Below are 21,939 nucleotides of genomic sequence, written 5' to 3' on the forward strand. Positions count from 1 at the left end.
TGTTGAATATTTAATTGCTAGTTCTGCTGCTCTGCTTTGCTTCTTAAAGTCTTTGCCATCTGATATGCATATCCACATATCTTTATGTAATATATCTGTGATGGATAATAGCAAGGGAAAAAATCTAAAATTTAAAAACCTGTTACTTGAATTCATTTTGATTTTAAGAAAATAGACTATCATATACTGTTAGGAAATTCACTATCCTGGTTCATTAGCTGTGAAAGAAGTTATTAAAGAAGGGTGTGCTTGTTGTTTTTAGTCATAATATTTTTTGGTCCTCTTTTATGTGGTACAGAATTAGCTTCCTTATATTTGTGTCAGATAGATTATAATAAAACTTTCTTGAAGGTTTTTCACTTTTTCCAACTGAAGACTTCCGTTAGAGTTAATGGTTAGGGATTGTATTACAGCAAGTGAAAGTGGGTAAAATTGTTTTGGTCATTTTGGGAGCTGTTTTGTTCAGCATACATCTGTCACATGTTTATTATGAGTAGGCTTGGAATTCCTGAAAGTAGGCAATTGGTATATAGATTTATAAAGTAGTAGCTTTCAGTTTGCTTTTTATGAACACTTGAGTCTCAAGCACAGGTCAACATAAAAAAATTTCTACAACTGCACAACTTAGCTCAGTGAATTGAACCAATCACTGCAGTGTAAAGCACAACACATAAGAGGATAATTTACTATTTTATTCATTGTTGTTATCTCCCAGGTAACAAATGACAGAACAAAAGGAAGTGTCTTCAGGTTGCACCAGGCAAGGTTAGATACTGGGGAAAATTTCTTCACTAAAAGAGTGTTAAGACATTGAGACAGGCTGCCCAGGGAAAAGGAGTGGAATCATCATCCCTGGAAGAGTTTAGATGTGTGGATGTCATACTTGGTAGTTTAGTGGTGAACATGGTGCTGCTTGGGTAATGGTTGGACTCTGGTACTGGAGGTGTTTTCCAGCCTCATGCCTCTATGAATGCTGCCAAGAAATCTTACCATTCATCACATACGAGGCTAAGCATGTTCCAGATATGTATTTGCAGAGAGAAGGCCTGAGAACTGGAGCCCTTTGAAATGTGGTCCTGATATGTGCACCAAAGATTGTATCATCTCTCTGTTAGGTCAGCTTTTCCTTTAGTCTGGTTTATAATTCCAGTTTTTATCACCCATTCAATAGCTTTTTAAGATAACATTTCATTGCTTCCTTCCATGCATCCCTTCCTACTTGGGAGGGATCCTTATAAACTTCCATGGAGCTCCCTTACTTTCATTACTCTGATTTTTTTCTTAAAATTCTCATTTGCTCTAATGACTTGTAAAAATGACATTGATGAGCTGCTGGTGTGCTGTGACTGTCAGGCATCCTGTCAGGAAAATGCTCTTCAGTAATTAGTGTCTGCTTCACTGTTTGAACATATTTGTCCCTTCCTGCCTTATGCTTGCATTGTAAGGTCCTAGGAGGAAGCACCTTCTTGGAATTCTATGGATGGACAGCAACTGTGAAAAAAGAGTGTAAACTAGAAACCTAAACCTTGCCACACCCACACTTCTGTAATTAAAGTAATGAGTAATAATAATTTTAAAGCTCGAGTTCTTTCTAAGGTGCATGCTATTGCTTAAAAATATCGGTTGTTGTACAGTTTTAGTTGTGATTCTCTTTGGGGTATAGGGAGCAGAGAATGTGAATTTAGCCAAAAGATCTTTCTAGAAAAAAGGTTTTTTTTATTTTCAGTGATATGAAAAAAATATTAACGTAGATGGAAGTCAGATTTTTGGAAAATCTGAATTTGCTTCTATTACAAAGTAGTGTAGTCTCACTGAAATTGGCATTTAACAAAGCACTTACTAGAGTTGTCGAGGCAGCTGGTTCTTGGTTAGGATAGCACGCCTTTCTCTGTGTCTAAGTCTGAAAATACTGTGTATCTCTAAGGCTGAATAAATTCAGTATTCAGATATGTTTCCTTGGAAACAACTCATAATTTAAAAGCACATGCAGCAATGCAGCCCTTATGTAATTTATTAATGTGAAAGACCTGGCTCTCGTGAGCCATATTAAATAGATCAGCCTGTATTGGCAGGAAAAAGGAATTTTCTTTGATTACAAATACAGCTTTTCAAGTGCTATTAGATAGTGAGATATTCGTGAGTGGGGTTGATACTGCTGCTATTGTGCCAAATTGTGTTGCCCATTTGGGTGAAACAATTCAATCACTTTCTTCCTGAAGGATATGAATACTCAGGACATTCTCCCTGTCTTAAAAATGTCCCTCTTTATTGCTGCTGGAGTGCTGCCGTTTAGAAAAGGTTATCCTGATCTTCCTTTTCTAAGATGCCACATTTCAGGGAATAGAATTCCTAATTTGAGTTTAAATCAAGGAAAATTTTCTCTTAATTTCCTTCTCAGGGCGCTATTTCAGCTATGTCCTTATTTGTATTGCAGTAGAATGAGTGATCCTCACGCATATTTGAGACGTATAAAAATATATCGTGTCTCTATTCCAAAGCAGTCTCCAGACTGGACTAAACAGCACCTCAGTTAAGAATACAGTTCTGCAGAATTGTTTGAGGCAGGGAATTATTTGGAATGAGAATGGCCCAGTCCTGTTCTAGGTGGCAGAAGGAAGTTGTTTGTCTTCCCACAATTTTTGACTGCTGATACCAACCTGAGCAACCTAATGCAGCCTGAGAGTTCAGTTCTGCTTTCTGAGGTGTCAGTGAAAGTACCTGTCAAACAGAAACTGCCTGTGTACAAGGTCTCTAATAAGTGACTTTATTTGTCTCTTCCCTCAACCAGAATACATTGCTCATCCTTCCATTCTTTTCTACTTCTTTCCTTACACAGCTGCTAAAATGGTCTCCTAGAGTCAATTAAGTGGGTTTTTTTTGGTTTTGTAAACATCATCTTTAAAAAAAAACCAAAAAAACAACAACAACAAAAAAAAAAAAATCAGAAGAGTTACAACAAATAATTTCTCTTCTTGAATTTATTGTACTGCTCTGAATCTGAAAGTCTTTGTTGTCCCAGGCATACTTCCCTAAAATTGCCTACCTGGCCTGATGGGCTCTGCTTTCAGTTCACTGACATGCCTGAGATAATTTTGCAATCCCTTATTTCTTGTGACCATTTTTCTGTAATAGAAACACCTCAGTCTACGTAGACTTAGATTTTATACTGTTTGTGTATTTGTTTAAACAGATTTGCCATGTTCCACAATGTCAGGATACCAAAAGAAAACATCTTGAATATAGCTGGAGATGTCACAGCTGAGGGGAAGTACTCAAGTTCTATCAAGGTATGAAACAAGGTCTTGTATCATTAAATATAGAGAGGTGTAAGTAGGCTGACAGGCAGAGCAATGGGCCTCTTATGTCAGGAAGTACTGGATACCTGAACTTAAGCAGGCTGTTGGCAATTTCTCATGAAGTATGAATGTTGGTTTTTTTTAATTGCATTTCAGAGATGTCTCAACTCACCTTGCTGACTTTACTGAACTTCGTGGTTTTAGCATGACCCCACTGATCCCAAAGAGTTTAGAGTATGTCTGTGCTCAGGCAAGACTATTCTTGCTCTCACCTGAATGCCTCATCTGAATGAGTCAAGAGACAAAATTGAAAAAATTGCTTCTGATCATGCTACCCAGTCACATCTTTGTGGGGGTAAAATGAAATGTTAGCCTCAGCATTCATTCTGTGCCTTCTATTCTTTCAGGAGGTTAAAGAACGTTTCAGTGCAGCTCTGGGGTCTTTGTCCAGTGGCAGAATTATAATCACAGGACTTTCCACAACCAACTTAAAGCTTGCCCTGGCAATAGCCATTCGCTTCTCAGCAGCTCGCTGTCAGTTTGGACCAGCTGAGGATGAAGAAATACCTGTCCTTGAATACCAAACACAGGTAAATACTTTGGAATTCAATCTACAGACTTCTATATCACCAAACTCACATTCCGAGCTACTGCAGATCACAGTAGGGACTCTGAAGTTAGTGAAATTCAAGTTGTCTGTGTCACCAGAAGTATCATTCTGGTACAGCTGTGGGGGTTCATTCCAATTCAAAACCTTCTCCTGGCATGACCAAGAATGGCATGACTTGTTTTAGAACAATTTCTTGGAAGAGCAAAACCAAAAAAATTCATGTTTCTCTGAAGTAGCTAGAAACATTTGTCTTCTAAAATAGTAAGAGAAAGACTGTCTTACATGCACATGCAGAAGTACTGCAGATGTAGAAAGTAGCATTTGTCTCAAAATATGAGTGCTTCTTTTGTTGTTATGCTAAGTTTCTCATTTGTAGCCTGTATGCTTTAAAAGTATAGAACTCAATGACATTCACTGTGGAAAACTCTCAAGCTAATAGTGATTTAAGAGGATTATAGCCAAGGTTTACCTGCAGTTAATGCCAACAAGAAACATTTTTGCTCTGAAAAAAAACAAAAAACTATATGTAGAATAACTGGGAAAAGGGGAAAACTCAGATCTGCTGAATGACAGAGGTTATTATATAAGAAGTGCTGAAAACAAACCTGCCCAGTTGGTCCTTGCAGTGTGGGGGCCTTTTTCCAGGTTGACACTTACCTTGCAATGTTGAAAGATTTCTTGAGTTTCTACAAACTGGCAGAAGGTGCCTTCCTTCCACCATTTCTGAATAAGCCAGGGTCTGTTTTTTTGACTTGTTCTGTGGGTTCTGCTTGCTGAAACTCTCATTCCGTTCTTCCTTTACCACAAAGACTTTCAAGCAGTTTTTCTTTTCCTTCGTGAGCCCCATGGAATGGTTACAACCTCTGTGTGTTTGTACTGAGGAAACTTACGAATCATGACTGACCCTGGCATGCCAGACATTTTATAAACACATGGTAAAAATGTGTCTTTGGTCCCCAAAGCTTCAGTGAACTTTTTTCGTGGTTTAACAGAATGCTTATCACAAATTCATGAAATGTGAGAACTAAAACAATATAACCATAACTTGTATAAAGAGAATAATAACTACCTATAACATAATTAAATGTAGTTAAAATACATTATAGGTGGCTGTTGTTCTCCATTAAGTAGTTTTCCATTTTGAACACAGTAAAAATTAATGAGTTGGTTCAATATAATAACTGCTAAAAACATATATCAATTTGTAATCAAATCAATTTAATTTCTTTTTTTTCAGCAATGGCGTCTTTTACCTTATCTGGCTGCTGCATATGCCTTAGATTATTTCTCAAAGTCCCTGTTTGGGAACTTTGTAGAGTATTTTGCAGGTGTTTTGACAAAGCAAAGGAATCAGAGACAGGTGAGATATATACATATTTCCTCTTCACTGAGTTCTTACTATAATAATCTGCTAACTGTTACATGGAAGACCAATTAAGAAGTCTTATGCTCTCTTATGATCAAGAATGATAGAGCAATGTATCAGAAATATGGGGCATTCAAAGTACTGATTAAAGTTGCATTAGAAAAGCATTCAGATTAGTTTTGATGGTATGATTAACATTTTATTGATTTCTGTGGGATTGTAGGTTAGGTTCTCTTGCAGAATTTATCATAAATATATTATGGTGGTGTAAATTCAGCTTATAACTGTTGTAAATGATTCTACAGAGAGCATATATCAAAGATTTTCTGAAAATGTCTTAATTCCTGCACAGACTCACTGAGTTTGACTTCAGTTTGAAATTCAAATTCATGCATTAAAATAAATATTTTTAGTGAATAAAGTTGACATCTGAGCCTTAGCACTGAATTTTTCATCCAGAGTCAGCCCACTGGAAGTCATCCCTTTACAGAGGAAATAGTTTCATCTATGATCCTCTCTGCAAGGACTGATTCTTGTCAAATTAACTGCAGTATTGTGCTTTTACAGCATATAAATTTTATTTATTTTTATAATTTTTTGGTAATAAAAATTTTAAGGCCTGCATATTGGCTGTGTATTGCTCAGGTCTTTCTTAAGTCCTCAAGCTTTTTTCAGCTAAAGTAAAGCTCACAAAATAATTTGTACTAATGGTGGGGTATTTTAATTTCTCCTCTTTGTACAAAGCAGAAGAATCTATTTGATTCAGGTTTGATAGCAGGTTTTACCTGATACTTCATCTCTGGAGGTCTGCAGTGAAGTCACGAATCTTAGGGAAAGCAGTGGCTATCAGGAAAAAGTCATGATAGGAAAGAATCTCATTGTTGAAAATTTTAACAATGTAATTCTTATGGATTCCTTTTGTTCTACAGGAGATCTTAAACAACAGTCAGGGAGGTGCTCTTAAATAAGCTTTGGTTGTTTCAAGCCCCTATCTCCAGAAACCAGAATTCCAAATGCATTTTCAGAGGAAGGTCAACACAGTTGTGTAAATGCAGGCTACTGTGATTCTCTGGAGTCTCTGAGGGTGTACATAAAAATTTTCCTCCTCTTTGCAAAACTGATGCTTAAAAGATCAGTGAGAACTGTGTAAGGCAATAAACATTATAACTATCCTATTGCTGCTTGGGGAGAGAGATACTGCTTATGTCACAGAGGGAATAGAAGCTTTTTCTGGACAGGCCACCCTCAGCCACCTGCTTCTCCATTTTTGGGAGGGAAAGCTTGGCAGGTGGTGAATTAACTCACTCAATGCTGTGCCTGCTGGTACAGCTGAACTAAGATGCACTCATGTGCCCCTTACCTGACACAAATTATTGCTGTCTCATATAGGAAAGTTGGTGCTGAAGGTTCCTCAGTTGTGGCGGGATTTTTCTGTGGCACCAAAGAATATGCTTTGCATTTACATAGATCTCAGAGTTTTATGTCTGCATTGCCAGTTACTGTTCGTTATAAAGCAGTACATGTATCTATGGCTTTAGCTGGTCACCAGCTTAATTCCTGTAAAAGTTATTCCTCATTTATCATTTGTTTTTCACAAAGGCTGATTTGGGACGTGAGATTCATGCTTTATCTGCTTCCAGCAAATCACTGGCATCTTGGACTGCTCAGCAGGCAGCCCAGGAGTGCCGAGAAGCTTGTGGAGGGCATGGTTACCTTGCCAGTAAGTTACAGACACTGCATGCACTGACCAGAAAGAGAATGATGTGTTCTTTGCCTTTGTGCTGTGATTTCTGAATTTTAGCAATGTGTTTAGCAATACTTTAGAAAGTATTATATCCTCATATCTATATTTTTAAATTTTATTTCATACTTGAAGTCATAAAAAACCTCCCTAAACCTGTATAGGATCTGCACCACCATTTGGAAAGACTGTACAAATAATTCAGTCTCAGTTTCAAATATAAAGATGCAGACTTTATAGATGAAAATTTCTCTTGTAAGTTTAATGCCACACTTCTAAAATCTTTACTGTACAAGGTAATCAGTGAATTTTCAAGCTCATCTGTTTGTAGCAGTAGTTTTACATACAGGGATAGACAGCATTTTGTCACAGAATAATTATTTAATCTCTCTTAGCTTCTATTAATATGTTGCAATATATTAAACCATGCACTTGTTCTTCTTAAGTGAATCGTCTGGGTGAAATCCGAAATGACAATGATCCAAACTGCACATATGAGGGAGATAACAACGTCCTGCTCCAGCAAACCAGCAACTACTTATTAAGCTGGATGAATTGCATAAAAGGTATGTTTTCCTTGTGGAATCTTACTGGACCTAACAGTGTGTAGCTAATGGAATTAGGAGGTAATTTCATACTGAAAGCAATTGACAGTCATTTAATAATTTTGTGGGGCATAAATAGCGTGCTTCAGACTCCATCATATGGTACATTCACAATACAGAAATATTTGCTGCAAGAAATATTCTTTCTCCTGTCTTGCAGCAGCTAGCTAGATGTTTTGCCATCCCTAATCAGGTTGAGCCATATCTTACTCCCTGAGAAGTGCAGTTTAGTTCAACTGAATTACCTCAGCACTGCATCCAGGTCTGAGGTCCTAAGCAAAAGAAAGATGGGGACCTGTTAGAGGGGGTCCAGAGGAGGCCAGCAAGATGCTCAGAGGCCTGGAACACCTCTGCTGTGAAGACACAGAGAGAGTTGGGTATCTTCAGCCTTGAGAAGAGAAGGTTCATTGTGGCCTTCCAGTACTTATAAAAAAGATGGAGAGCTGCTTTTTACATGGGCAGATAATCATGAGCCAAAGGGGAGTGGTTTTAAACTAAAAGATGAGAGATTTAGATTAGATGTTAGGAAGAAATTCTTCTCTGCAAGGGTGCTGAGACACTGGCACAGGCTGGCTAGAGAAATTATGGATGCCCCATCCCTGGAACTGTTTAAGGCCAGGGCTTGGAGCAACCTGGTCTAGTGGAAGGTGTCCTTGTCCAGGATGGGAGGGTTAGAACAAGATGACATTGAAGGTCCCTTCGAGCCCAAGCCATTCTATGGTTCTGTGACTCTGTATTGGTAAAGTCATCATAAGTCTGTTTATTGTACTTGGAACAATTCTTGTCACCTGACTTGGTAGCAATATCCATCACCACATCTTGTAGTTCTCTAGATTTTGTTTCAGTTTTCCAGCAATGAGTTTCACTAGCATCTTACAGAGCATTAAAACTCAGCAGTTGGGGAATAATTATAGGCCATGATGTCAAGTTTTTCCACACTTGTCTACCAGTCCTCTTTTGGCTGGACCAGGCCATAATAAAATAAGTATTATGGTCTAATTGCATCTGGCCTGTCAAGTGTATGCATGGCTTTGTAATAGGCTTTTAGTTCCAAAAAGTCTGATTTCTTTTCTCATAAATCATTTTTATTTTCTGTGGTATTTCAGATAAAGCTCCTTTTGAATCCCCTTTGGGAACAATAAACTTTTTGCAAGACTACCATCATATTCTTGGCTGGAAATTCACAGCCATTAGTGTGGAAGATTGCATGGACTCCTCAGGTAGGCTTCTGCTGTTATTAAACTGATTCTAGAATTTTAAATTCCTTTCCAATGGAAAGGATCCAGAGATCTGAGATTCAACCTCTGCTGCTTATTAGATATTTATCATATTTGACATTTTTTTATTGCATACATTTTTATTTACTAAGAACATAGTCTGCGTTTCAAAATACATTCTGTTTTCCCAAATTCATTTCTGGAATGGAGGCTAGCATCACATACTATTTTTTCTCTTTTGTTGCCTTAAAATAGCACCTCTGAGTTAGGGTTTTTCACCACTGTATTGCTGTTTTCCAGTTCTAAGAGGATTGATTGCCACTACCTTCTATCACTAAAATAGCTTCTTTTAGTAAACCATACAAGTATTTACAACTATGTTGAAAAGGCATGAAGTTCTTCTGCATTTGACAGATGCTTTTTGTTATACAGAGAAAAGTAAGTAATAATGGAAAAAGAATTCCTTGTAGTTTTCCTGCTTTACTCTGCTCTAATTAAGTCAAGTATGACATGAGATGCTGTTCCCATTTATGTATCACTGAGCCCAGATTGGCCCTTGGACACAAAAGTTAAAAAGAATGCCAACACCTAATGAGAGAGCAGCAACACATGTTCTCTCCTCTCATATAATACCTACTGAACCAGACCATAGTTTAAAAAAAAAAATCTGGTTCTCTTTCTTGATCCATTCTGTTAGAAACAGGACTGTTAATCTAGATGCCTTAATTTAGGTATTATGTAAACACTCCCTCTACCCTAAGGTATGCTCTACATTAAATCTTCAGCTAAGAAACAAGCAAACTGGATTCTTGCAAGGATTTCATGCTGAATAACTTTTTATCTTAATAGTTCTAGGCTGCTCTTAGAAATATGACAAAATTATGTACAAAGCTGGTAATTTAAATGTGATTACATCCAGCTACCAGTGAAAACAATGTTGCAAGTCACATGCTTTCTGTAATTGTGGACTGTCTTCTGTTCTTGTATTCTCAAAAGAGACTTTGTACCTTGCAGGCCTGAGTCTTCATATGAAAAAAAAAAAACCTAAAAAATTTATTCAAGTAAGAAGTCTAAACTGAGCTGTGGATACACCTTGTCTTCCAGCTTGGGGTCAGTTTGAAGTATGGCCAGACATGATTAAGTCTTCACTGTACCCTCACAATCTGACTGTTATCCCCAGATTTTTATTGTATCTACATTAGTGGAAAAAGTGGCATGTCAATGGATTGATTAACTAATGCTTTCACTTTTCATCTCAAGTAACAAAATCTGGGACTGCAGCAGAATTTTCATGTGACTTCGTGCATTATAACTGTGAATGTTAAAAATTTTGCTTTTTTCTTTTCCATAGTTCCTTTAGCAGCTTATAAATGGCTGGTTTGCTACCTGCTCCGAGAAAGTGACCTAAAAATGAATAAGGAGAAGCAGGCCGGACAAAGTGATTTTGAGGCAAAAAACAACTGTCAGGTAATACTCAATAATCTTGCTTATTTTATTTATTTCTTTTCATCCAAGTCTTTCAGTTTCTATTAGTTTTATCTTCTTTTGTCGTAAACTACAATTTCCTGAACCGTAAAGCAGCAAGTCAAATAGCTAATAAAACTTAATACCTGACCATGTGCATTTCATAGAACATGATAGCGTGAGGACAGTTAACATCAGCAGAAGCCTTCCAGGATATATTCAGGATATATTTCCCTTCAGAAAAGTTTCAGGCATGTGCTGTGTGATGTCTGCAATTTTGATAGCACAACTTCTGAAGACTAAAACTGTTAGTATTAAATACACTGCAGCATCTGATTATTACTTCTCCATCTGCACTTGTGGCCAAATACATAGTGTAGGAAAGAATCTTGCTCTGGCAGGTAGGTAAACTAGATGACCTAATAGGTCTTTTTCATCTCTAATTCCTGTAGTGCAAAGTACTCATGAAAGATACCAGACTGACAGCACTGGAACCTGAAAAGGAAACATTGACTATTTACATATAGCAGATCCACTCTCTCACTAGAGAGTTTTAACAGCTAGCAATGGCTTAACTCCAAATTTCAGTATTTATCCCCAAGCTCACCAGATTCTTTTACTACCTCCATGAGAAAAATTGGCTCACATCCAAGGAATGAGCACTTGTCATTTGTCACTGAGAAAGGTCAGTTCCCTGAAGATGGTCAGTGTCATTTACTTTATCTGCAAAGCTAAGAAACAGCAGGAAGGGATAGTCAACATTCAACTCTGCACTTAGAGCCAGCCTGGCTTCAACGGGGGATGGATGATATGTGTGAAACCACTGGTAGAGGGGAGAAAATCTTTCCTGCTTTTACCCTAGAAGCAGCTTATTAGAGAAATTCTTCAGGGTCAAATCAATGGGAATTTCCAGAAACTCCAGGCTGATTGCCTCTCAGTTAGCCAGGTTTTGGTGAAGCTGGTGTTTGGGCCAATGCATTAGAATGGTGAGCTCAGAAGTACGAAGATTGTCTTATCTATTATATTTAAAATACAGAGTGGTTCAGGCACACAGCTGCTTGTGAGATATGTGTTGATATATTTTAGGTCATTAGTTTTTCTTTTCTCCCTACAATTCATCCTCAGGACAGCAGGACTTTTTATTTTAAATGTCATGCCTCAAAAACATCTGAAAATTATTTACAAGCTATGCTTTGAAGACATGTACATATTTGATTTAAAACTTTCTGGGCATGAAGAAACTTTTCTGTCAGCCCAGTGGTTGACTAATACAAAATATTTGTTCATGCTGTGGGGGATCTGAAAGAGATTCCTAGCCTATCCCTGCATTACTTTGATTTGGGAGAAGCTTGATAAAAACAATACAGAAGTGAAAGCAATGGAAAAGAGAAAAATAGAATTATATTGGAGAGCAACAGGAAAATAATTCTTAATGTTTCATTTGTGATGTTAAGACTTATTTCATTCTGACTAGGGAATTAGCATATCTCAAAAAAACATCTAGTAAGGGGGCAGTCCTCTGTAATGCACAGAGAACAGAGGATGTGTATTTTGCTGTTCATATATGTATCTGAGCTTGGACATAAGTGTGCCACTGGACAGCTGCTGTTGAGAGAGACAGTAATCTTTGGAATATGCCTTCTTTACAGGCTGCAGTGGATCTAAATGCAAGGATGTTGCAAGTATTTAAAGGAAAATAATTAAAACTAATCCACTAATTCTACATTAAAAAAATTAAACACCCAAACCTTAACAAAACAAACTTAAAACAAACATGAGTTACATCATTGCAGCAAGTCAGCCAGGACAGCAATGGCATCATATTCCCCTGCTGTTCACCAGCTAGAATGTTGTCAGTCAGCAGTGTATCCCATGGCAGCACATATAGCAAAGCTGAAGCATATAAATGTAGAGAAATGTTCCTATGTTAGTACATACAATCACTTAAGGCTATATACTTTGCATTTACAGTAACTAGTGACTTGTCTTTCTCATCAGATAGTTGACTAGGACTAGTTGAATAGTTCCTTCAAAACATACTGCAATCTATTGCAATCCATCAACAGAATCCACTCATGCTAACATGATCAGATTTTTGTTTATTATTTGAAGGGACTGTAATAATTTTTCAATAGGAAGATTTTTATCCTCTTTATAGAACTCTGGATCATATTAAATAAATATAAACCTACCTTTTTCCTTCTAGATTCTTGTAGGTTTCTTAACAGTCCTAAAATTGTTAAGAAACAATTGTCTTCTTGATCCCATAAAGCCTGGGTGCAATTGCCAAATTACACTGGGAATAGGCATTCAATCTTACTTCTAATAGGCATTTCACGAGACATTCCATAACTAACCTTTGCATAGACATTGTGGAAAGTGTTTTGTCCTACTTTTAGAATTTCTCAAACTAGATCATCACACCTGAATCAGCAGAACTCCACTAACTTCACGAGACCAATGCCATTCTGGACAGGCTGAGGACTGGTTCTTTGTGCTTTGTTACTCAGTGTTCTTCTTCCCTGTCTCCTCAGGTGTACTACTGTCGGTCTCTGGCTATTGCTTTCATTGAGCAGACAGCCTTGCAGCGCTACCACGACTACACTCACGATCCCAGTGTCCCAGCAGCTCTGCAGCCAGTGCTTAGGGATCTCAGTGCTCTCTACGGGCTCTGGTCCTTGAGTAAACACCTGGCTGTGCTCTACCAAGGTGAGATCAGCTCCCTGAATGTGCTGTGTGTGTCACTTTTATGAAAAGTACAAGAAGTATTCCCTGGATGGGGCAGGGAATCCTAGTGACGATTTCTGTTACAGCATTTTCTTACTTCTTGTTTAATACAAAACAATCATTCTCGACCAGATTTTCAGGAGCAGGAATCTGCAGTAAAAAATTAACCCAAAAGTCTCTCTCTTACCTCAGAGATGATGGAGAGATCACAGGCTTTGCTGTGATCCAGTGCTTGTGTGAGAGGATGAGGGATAGACAAGACACTGTAGTGTTGCTCATCACTGCAAAAGGCTCTACATAGCTTAGATCAAGAGTTTTGCAGTTAGCTCATTAATGAAAAACTGTCAATTCAATTACACACGTGCAGCTACTTAGTCTTGACTACTGAACTCATGAACTTGGAAAAAAGTTTTTATCAGTGTAATCTTAACTCGTATAAGCTTCTCTGAATATTTTTAAGGTGGCTATGCTTCAGGTGAACAACCTGGGAAATTTATTCAGGATGCTATTCTGAAGCTCTGTTACAGGGTAAGCCTGTTTATTGTGATTAAATATATAGTATATAAACACTAAAAAAGAGATCTATTGCTTATTGTCATCAGATTATTCTGTACTTCGTGGGATAAATTAGCAGGATATTACAGTAATGGTTTCTGAATAATTTTCTGTGAAGTTTAGCAACTCATTGACCCTGAACCTAGTATTAATGTATTTATCAACAAGTGGAAAACAATATGTCCTACCAAATAACACCATAGCATTTGTGGCCTTGCAATCTTCATTGGAAAGCCAGTGAAATGTTTCAATCCAGTTCTTTTTATTTAATTGTTGAGTTAGTGTGTGATTTTTTTTCTTTCTTCTTAGCACAAAGGCTTTCCAATCTGCAACATATTCTTTGTAGGTCAGCAAAATTTCAAAGAAGAATCTGGTCATTATGTTTTTAATGTCCAAAAATATATGCGTTGCACCATATTGTTTAAATGTGTTTAAAACCCCCTAGGTAAAGGAGGAAGACATCTGAAATGCAGTCTCTTTTGTCAGTTACCCTGGAGTGGAAAAAAATCAAAACTAGGCTACTTATTGTGGATTTCTCTTAAATTATCAAAGCTGCTACTTTATGAAAATAATTTTATGCTGCTCTGTAGTTCAGCCTTAGACAATTACAGAAGTTGTCAAATGTATGTCTTTTGGCTTTAAACAGTTGAAAGATGATGCAGTTGCCTTGGTTGATGTCTTTGCTCCTTCTGACTTCATTCTCAACTCTACCATTGGTAAAGCAAGTGGAGAGGTAAGAAAACCCATTGTAAATTTTGTAACTTTAATCATGAAGAAGATTATTGCCTGTAATTAGCCTTAACATAGTCAAGACATTTCACAAGTACAGAAGAGAAGAAAGACAATTTTTCAGTGGAAAATACTACCAGAGTTAAATTGATGTCAGCAGAAAATGAACTTTTTCTGGAGATAAGCTTCAATGGGAAACTTGTATAGTATTGCTCTAGTTTGCTGTTGTGGGCATCTGTGCACTGAACTGGGAAAGGGCGGAGAGAAATTTTTTGGTGTACTTACACAAAGCTAGAGTTAAGAGCTTAGGAAGGGCCATAATGGATTCAGTTCACAGAATTCTCTGTGGCTGACAGGGATGGATGGCCAAAGAGAACACTGGGAAACAAATGAAATAGTGAGGTTTTCTTTTCCTGATATCTCAGCTGTTGGCAGTTTAAGAGATGTCTCATGCCATAGGTTCTGTTTGTATCATTCTGTTTAGTAGCCACAGATGTGTCTATTCTCCGTTTTTTCCCATCCATTTTCAAATTCAACTATTTGGCTTATATCACACCATCATGTCTACGATTTAATTATGAGTACTGTTAGAAAATACTTCCTAGTCCCAGTTCATATCCATTTACCATCTGTGGGAGCCTTTTCATTCCTCTGACAGACCTTGCTTTCCTTCTCTGTGTATTTTCTGCTTCTGCCGTATCCTCTCTGAAGTGGCGTAACCAGGCCTACAAGCAGGACTCAGGATGTAGGTGCACCATGGAGTTGGCTACAGCAGCTCCTGGTCCCTCCCTTTTTTTTGACATATTTCAAGATCTGTCTTTTTTCCAAAATCTCAGCAAACCAAAATTCTTGCTTACTGAGCCAAACCTATTCATCAGGGCTGAGCTGTGGGATAATTGTTCTGTAGAGACCAGTGTGACAGTACAGTAGTTTGGGTTGCTGTGGATGGATGCTGCAGACAATCCCTGGAGCCTGGGGAGCCTGCCAGGATGTTTGACAGGAATGCTGCATCAGACTTGGTGGTTTTTGGTATTTCATGTGAATTCTTGTCTGAAGTTGCCCCTGGTTCCCATGGTGATCTGGCAATACAGAGGGCAGAGCAGATGTTTCTAAGCTGACCTAACACAATGATTACTTTGTTGGCACAGCCTTTACAAATGAGGCAGGAAAGGCTGCCTCTACCTATCCAGCCATCTCGTAGGGGGCTGTAATCATCACTGGAAACTTTGTTTCCATTTCTATAGGTTTTTTTAGGATTAAATTAATGCAAGAGGTCATGGCAGGGAAGTTCCAAAAGTAACTCTTCAGAAAAGAGCATAGTTTGTTAGAATGTTAAGAGTATCTGTATTGGCCAAAAGCCCATTTTAACACATTTTTCTGTCCCTAAAAGAAGCTGTAAGCAGATGCTAGAGGCAGAAATATAAAATATGGTACAATTACTCAGTGATCCATTCCTAGAATAGTATCCCCTCTCTAGCAGTCACCTGGAGATTTCTTAGCAGTAGCTGATAAAGCTGTCATGATGGATTTGGCTGGCTCCCCCTTGGGTACCTCTTAGCTCTTGCAAATGCAAAAGCCATAGAGACTTGTTAATATTAGATACTAATATTAGGAGTATAATATGTGAGAAATGCATGTAGGAATCTAAACACTGCCTCATGTACTTAATTTTTTTATAAATTCATCTAATCATTGAGAAAATAATTTTAATCAGTGCTATTCAACCCGTGTTCTGTAGAATTCAGGAAGGTTTCCTGAACTGCCTGTAAGTCTGGGATTTTCAACTTGTGTAAATATTTTCAACTGAAATTCAAAAAAGGCTGCCAATCCCTCACTCAAAATACTTATTAAAGATCATTGTCTCCTGACTGTCTGTGTTCAATCCTCTATTCATTGCTACTTTGCACCTTCTAAGAACCAAGGCAAACATTTTAGTAAAAATTATGGTATTATAAAGATTAGATTATCCATGTATAACAAAAAGGTGAATTTAATTCAGGATAAGTTGGGTTGTGCTGCAGTGGAGTGCCTTGCACCGTAAGCCACAGATCATAATTGGAGCTGAGGAAAGGTTTCAAATTATTTTTATTGGCAGATTTAAGCCCTAAAGAAGAATTCAGATTCTCTGTAAAAGGAACTTTGATGGTGTGGATAATTTCTCCATAAAAGTTTTTACAATCTCAGCCTAAGTCTGTGAAGGCATTGCCACATTTATTTCAGGATTAATTAAAACTTGTTAGACAATATTTAATCAAAATTAGAATGGAATAAGTAGTTAACATTAGCCCATGTAATCAAGGTAAAATATATTTAATATAAAAATATTATATTTTAATATTTATTTAAGTCATCCTAGATATTTAGGACCACAGCATCTTTTGATGAAGAAAAATGGCATTTCATTTTACCTCACTGGCTGCTTTTATACTACATTATTATTTTGTTAACTCTGTGCTCTCTTACTGCTGAAAATATGTTCTTTCTTTCCTGATTTTTCTATAAAGTTATTTAAAGTTTTAAGCTTTTGTTAATTATGAATTAACAAATGTTGTTAAAATTCTACTTTTGCAAAATTTGCTTCTTTTTAACTCTTCTACAAACGAATTGCAAATTGGTAAAATGACAAATAAGCAATCTGCTCTTGAGAGAAGAATTTATTATGCTCAAATCAAACAGTTCACACTGGGAAAGAAGTTCTGTTACTTTCCAGAAGTGTGTTCAAACAAAGATAACAGCAGCTGTCCAAGAGTGCTTTCAGACACAGTCCTCAGGTTTGGACAGAACAGAGATTGGCTTAATATAATCTTGTTTCCAAATTTCTACCTTTGATAGTAGAACTCCTGTCAAGTTGAAAACCAGAGATAATAAAGGTTTCTGGTTTCCTGCTGCTATGCCAAGGTTGGTCTGAATGATTTACACAGAAATCTGATGTTTACAGTGCTTTGAAATTTTGTGCTTATTGTTCTGTTTATTCTTGCCTGTACATAATTATTCACATTTGTTATCTAGAAATTCAATCAAAATCTCATTTCAGCCAATAAGCTAACTTAACAATTTATCTTGCAGAAGTTTTGTTTCTTCTCTGTGCATTAATCCTTTTTTATTATTATTTTGCAGTTATACAAAAATATGTGGGGAGAAATCCTTCAAGGCAACAAAGCTCTGAACAGACCTTCATGGTGGGCAGAATTTTGCATGAATAAACCTGTTATAGGCAGGCTGAGGTCAAGATTGTAAACCAAACAGCTTTTAAGTGTCTGGATGGGCCTGAGATGGATACCTTGTTCCAAACATCAGGAGGAAATGAGACCATATGAACGCTGAAAATGGAAGGGATTTTCATTGAGAGGTGCCAAGTTTTAAAATAACTTTGAAATCAAGTCCAACTTGATCTGAGGGACTGTTAACATAATAATGACAAGATCAAGAGCAACACATCTGCACACAATATATATTTACTCAATTAAATTTTAAAAAATAAAGATTTATTTTAATCACTGCTTTGCAAAGTTTATATTAAAAAAAATTCCAATCAGTCTCTTGTTTTTGCTTTCATATTACAGAAGGTAAATAATTAAAAATACATTTGCTACCAGGGATTATGAATAAGCTAATAAAGGCAAAAAGAAATTGGGACAGGCTGGTCAAAACCTGTATTAACTATGATTATAGTGAGAGAACATTGGGGGAGCATCTTTCCCTCTGCTCCCCTGTCCTCTCATTGCAGAGAACCAACCTGTATTGCATGTCAGAAGACAAGGAAGGAAGAGGTAAGGACAGGCAATGGTTTCAGTGTTAGCAAAGGCATCCTGTGGTGTCTGTCCTGGAAGGCACAGGATGCCTTCGGGAGTTTGCTGGCTGCCCCAGTTCTGAGGAACCAAACAGTAACGTGGCAGTGTGGAAAGATGGCTCTGATTAGTGGCACACCTTGTGTTGTCTTAGCTCAGAAGTGGGAAATTGGAAACAATCAAACTGTTAGCTTTTAGTTGAAAGGGATGTTCTTTTAGTAAAGATAACTTCTTAGCCAGACTGAGAGCAGTTTTAAGTGTTAATAGTTTTACCATCACGAGTTCAAGGTCAATTAAAAATGATCACCCTCAACACACTTCAATTTAAAAAAAAAAAGTCAAACAAAAAGTTTGAAATTCTATGGCTGTTGTTTATAGTCCCATTAGAAAAATGAATAAAAGCTATCCTGTTAAACTGTATATTTTTTCCTTAATTTCTTTTTCTTCACCAGAGATATAGTCAGTGTTGCCTGTGGTTTTTCTGCCTCTCTTCTTTCTTCTTTTCTTATGACATACCTTAACTCAAGATGTCCTAATAGAAGCTCTTTTTCTTGCAGTTGAACTGTAGGAAAGTTTAACCTTCTTTGCTAAAAAAAACAACCCAGTATAAAGTATTTATTTTCTTTGAACTGTTTTGCCTCTTTTAATAAAGTCCAATAGGTGGCATCATCCTGTGGAATAAAAAAATAGATCAATACAGCTAAACACCTATCATTAGATGTTATGGAGTCATGGTGTCTCATGATTATCTTTAGGAATTTTCCATATCAATGGGGAATCCAACCAGTGTCTCTGAAGGAAAGAGGCAGAGCTTGTAATGCCCAGTATCCAATGTGAACACCAGGAACTCTGGCAGTGAAAAAGGCATGTGGGCAAGAGATGCCATGCTTCATTAAATGTAGTAGCATTGATCTGTCAGTCCCCATTCTGCACTATCAATGCTGATCAACAGCATTCCATATGTGTGATTTTGCTATCACCTCTGAGCTCTTCATAAGTGACTCAGTCTTTTCTTCCCTCCTTCCCCACAGCTGGGAAACAGCTGTGTGTAAATCTTGTGTATAAACTGTAAGTCTGTTTATGAGGCCTTGGTAGCCCAGAAGAAAACACAAAGGTGTTTGGCGTATAACTTAAGCCAGCTTCATCTCAATAAAAAAAAACGATAGCAAAACTGTGTCACAGTAGCAGAGGCCTGGAGACCTGGTGAACCACAAGTATACTCACCAAACACATGACAAGATAAACAGATGCCCTGTAAAAATATATCCCTAGCCCTTCCTGCTAGTCTTATTTATTATGACTATTCTGGCAACAGCCAAACTCTCTGATACAAGCTGTGTCTCTCTCTGATAAGGACTGTACAAACTGGCAGGAAAAAGTGCTGTTTGTTCTGAAAAGCTTCTAAATTCAACTAGAGCAAGCACAGCAGAGGCTGCACCAGCAAGGACATGATTAAGATCAGGCAAAGTGGGATACTCAGTTAAATAGCAGGGTTATGGACCCTAAATATGAAATGTCACACAGCCTGCAGTAAGCTTAGAGCTTCATGAGACCCTTGGACACCTGGTTGATGGCAGGAGTTACAGACCTGAGCACCAAAGCTGACATGAGTAGAAGCACTGTGGGGCCTTGGGTATTACTCTTTAAAACTCCTGCATCCCCAGCCACTGGGTGCTGGTGGCTGCTCACCAGGGCTGTTTGCAAGCTCAGTGCAGGTGTTCAGCAGCTGCCAGGCTTTGCATGCTGCAGCAAAGGCTGTCACTCTTTACTCTGACACCCAGCACAAAGCCGTGGTGCAGCAAAGGCAGGCTCATTCTATGAGCCAGAGCCACTCTGCACTCAATATTATCAAAAGTAGTGTTCTCTGTATGAATACCTGGGTAACTGTGATCAGATTCTTTAATCAGGTATGACTATGAATTTCTGACCTGTATTTTTAGCCACATCTGTGTAATCAAATGAGAAAAATTTCCTCTGAAGTCAACAGCCAAAGGTTCCAGAGGTCTTCTACATCCAGCTTCTCAGAGCAGGAGAATTCGTTACTTTGAACTTGCAGAGCTGCAGCATGGAAAGAGAGAGATGTCATGAAATTTGGCATCCAATTATCTACTAAATCATAGGGCAATAATTCAACAACTACCACAAGATGTCATTATTATATGCAGTTTCTTCCTCTTTGTGGAACATTAAATAAAAGAGGCCTCTGGCAGAACAGAGAAGTCATTTCCCTCCTGCTTCAAATGCCAAATAAAGTTGGATGTGTCATTTTATCTTGGTTGGGGAGCTGGGTCAAAGTCAGTCAAATAGCTTCAGTCCAAAATAATTTGGCCTCAGGGATCCATCCTTTTAAGCTGCCACTGGAAGGCATCAGAAAGCTGAATCCAAGTAGGCCTGAAAGAGCCTTAAGACTGCTTCCCAAGGGCCCTGTACCCTGCTGTTCTCCTGGAGAGTGGCACTTTTCTGCTTTGTGACTGTCAAACCACCTCCCTGCCCAGGGTAGTTCAAACCAAGTATGTCTTCTGTGGTGAAATACTACTGTTGAAGTGACTCAAAGCAAAAAGGTTTTAACAGAAAGACTGAAATTGTTTATGTGTGCTAGAACACTGAATGCACAGGCCTCAGCCTCCTTTGTGGCAAGAGAAATACATGAATATTTCACATCACCTTTTTAGGAGTGGTAGTTTCGGGAGAAATGCTTTGTGGGTCAGGTGGAAGCCCTGCCATGCTTTACATCTTCATTTCTGTGGATGTGGATTCAGAGGTGCTTGTTTTCTGCAGGAATAAGTAAACTGATATGCTGCTATTTCTGTCTGAAAGCCTCCTCGCCACTGTAGTTAATGATTTATCACACAGTCTGCAGGGATCCTATTCTGTTTGCCTTTGTTCTTATATTTTCTTTACTGACTTAATGTGTTTTCAAACGCGAGTGGTGATTTCACACCAGCCCCTGTGACCACTCTGTCTCTCTGTTCCAGCCATATGGACATCACAGCGTGTCTTCTGCTGGCACCACACCTTCACAGGCCTCAAGGGTTTTGTTATTCCCACTTCTCATTAGCCTGAGATCACAGTGAGATCATTTTAGCTCGGTTCAATGGCCTGAGGAGCACCGCAGACCGAGGGGAGCTGGCTGCATGAGACATCCATGTGATGGTCTAATCTGAGCCAGGTGGGGTCAGCTGGATCACAGCGGGCTGCACACAGCACTGGCACTGGCAACAGGAGCACAAAGCTTCCTTCTTCTCCAAGCAAGTCAAGTCACAGGTTTGTGAGATACAAGCAGAGCATTTCACATCAGTTTCTTTTAAGGCAAAGAGAGAGGTAAATGCTGAGGACAGCAGTTCTGCTGACAACCTTGCCTTGTTTTTTTCTCAAATGTTTGCTGCCTGGTTGTGATTGTTCAGCACTGCCTCAGCATGAATCCCTCTTTAATAAATTCAAGTTCCATCAGGAGTTTCTTCAGTGTTTTGGTCAAATAATAGACTAGTTAGTGCATAGCTAGAAGAATTCCCAGTGTATTTCCTGAAGGCAATTTCCACATTTTTACTTTTTTTGTTTGGTCAGCCTTAGTGTAGAGAATCTGAGATTTGCATCAGTCTCCAAAGACCCAGCATCACTGGGCATTAGCTGCCTTCACCTGCCCATGTTCTTCCATACTCCTGCCCTTCCCAACTCATTTCACTTGTCATCTTCTCTCTACTCAGACCTTTGCTAAATACTTATTTTTGTAAACTTTTAAAATATTCAGTGTTATTCCTCATTTTAAGCAAAGTATATTTTTAAACTACATGTTCTTGGATAGAAAAAAATGCCTCAATTCATAACGTCAGGTTTTTTTAGA

The 21,939-nt window shown here is 38.0% G+C and overlaps 1 protein-coding gene across 3 annotated transcripts in view; it reads left to right on the top strand.

Annotated features, from left to right (window-relative positions):
* Positions 1-17,845, top strand: part of ACOX3 (acyl-CoA oxidase 3, pristanoyl) — a 31,766-nt gene extending 13,921 nt beyond the window's left edge. For all 3 annotated transcript variants that reach the window (XM_041489572.1, XM_041489487.1, XM_041489655.1), the window contains 11 exons: positions 3,191-3,287; positions 3,704-3,886; positions 5,144-5,266; positions 6,872-6,992; positions 7,460-7,579; positions 8,725-8,838; positions 10,187-10,302; positions 12,834-13,008; positions 13,487-13,554; positions 14,228-14,314; positions 17,428-17,845. In XM_041489572.1, the coding sequence (XP_041345506.1) occupies positions 3,191-3,287; positions 3,704-3,886; positions 5,144-5,266; positions 6,872-6,992; positions 7,460-7,579; positions 8,725-8,838; positions 10,187-10,302; positions 12,834-13,008; positions 13,487-13,554; positions 14,228-14,314; positions 17,428-17,547 (1,324 nt within the window). In that variant the 3' untranslated portion in view covers positions 17,548-17,845. The remainder of the gene's footprint in view (positions 1-3,190; positions 3,288-3,703; positions 3,887-5,143; positions 5,267-6,871; positions 6,993-7,459; positions 7,580-8,724; positions 8,839-10,186; positions 10,303-12,833; positions 13,009-13,486; positions 13,555-14,227; positions 14,315-17,427) is intronic.
* The last annotated feature ends 4,094 nt before the right edge of the window (positions 17,846-21,939 follow it).

The sequence above is a fragment of the Pyrgilauda ruficollis genome, unplaced genomic scaffold (assembly GCF_017590135.1).
Source record: "Pyrgilauda ruficollis isolate IOZ18807 unplaced genomic scaffold, ASM1759013v1 scaffold1, whole genome shotgun sequence".
NCBI lineage: Eukaryota > Metazoa > Chordata > Aves > Passeriformes > Passeridae > Pyrgilauda > Pyrgilauda ruficollis.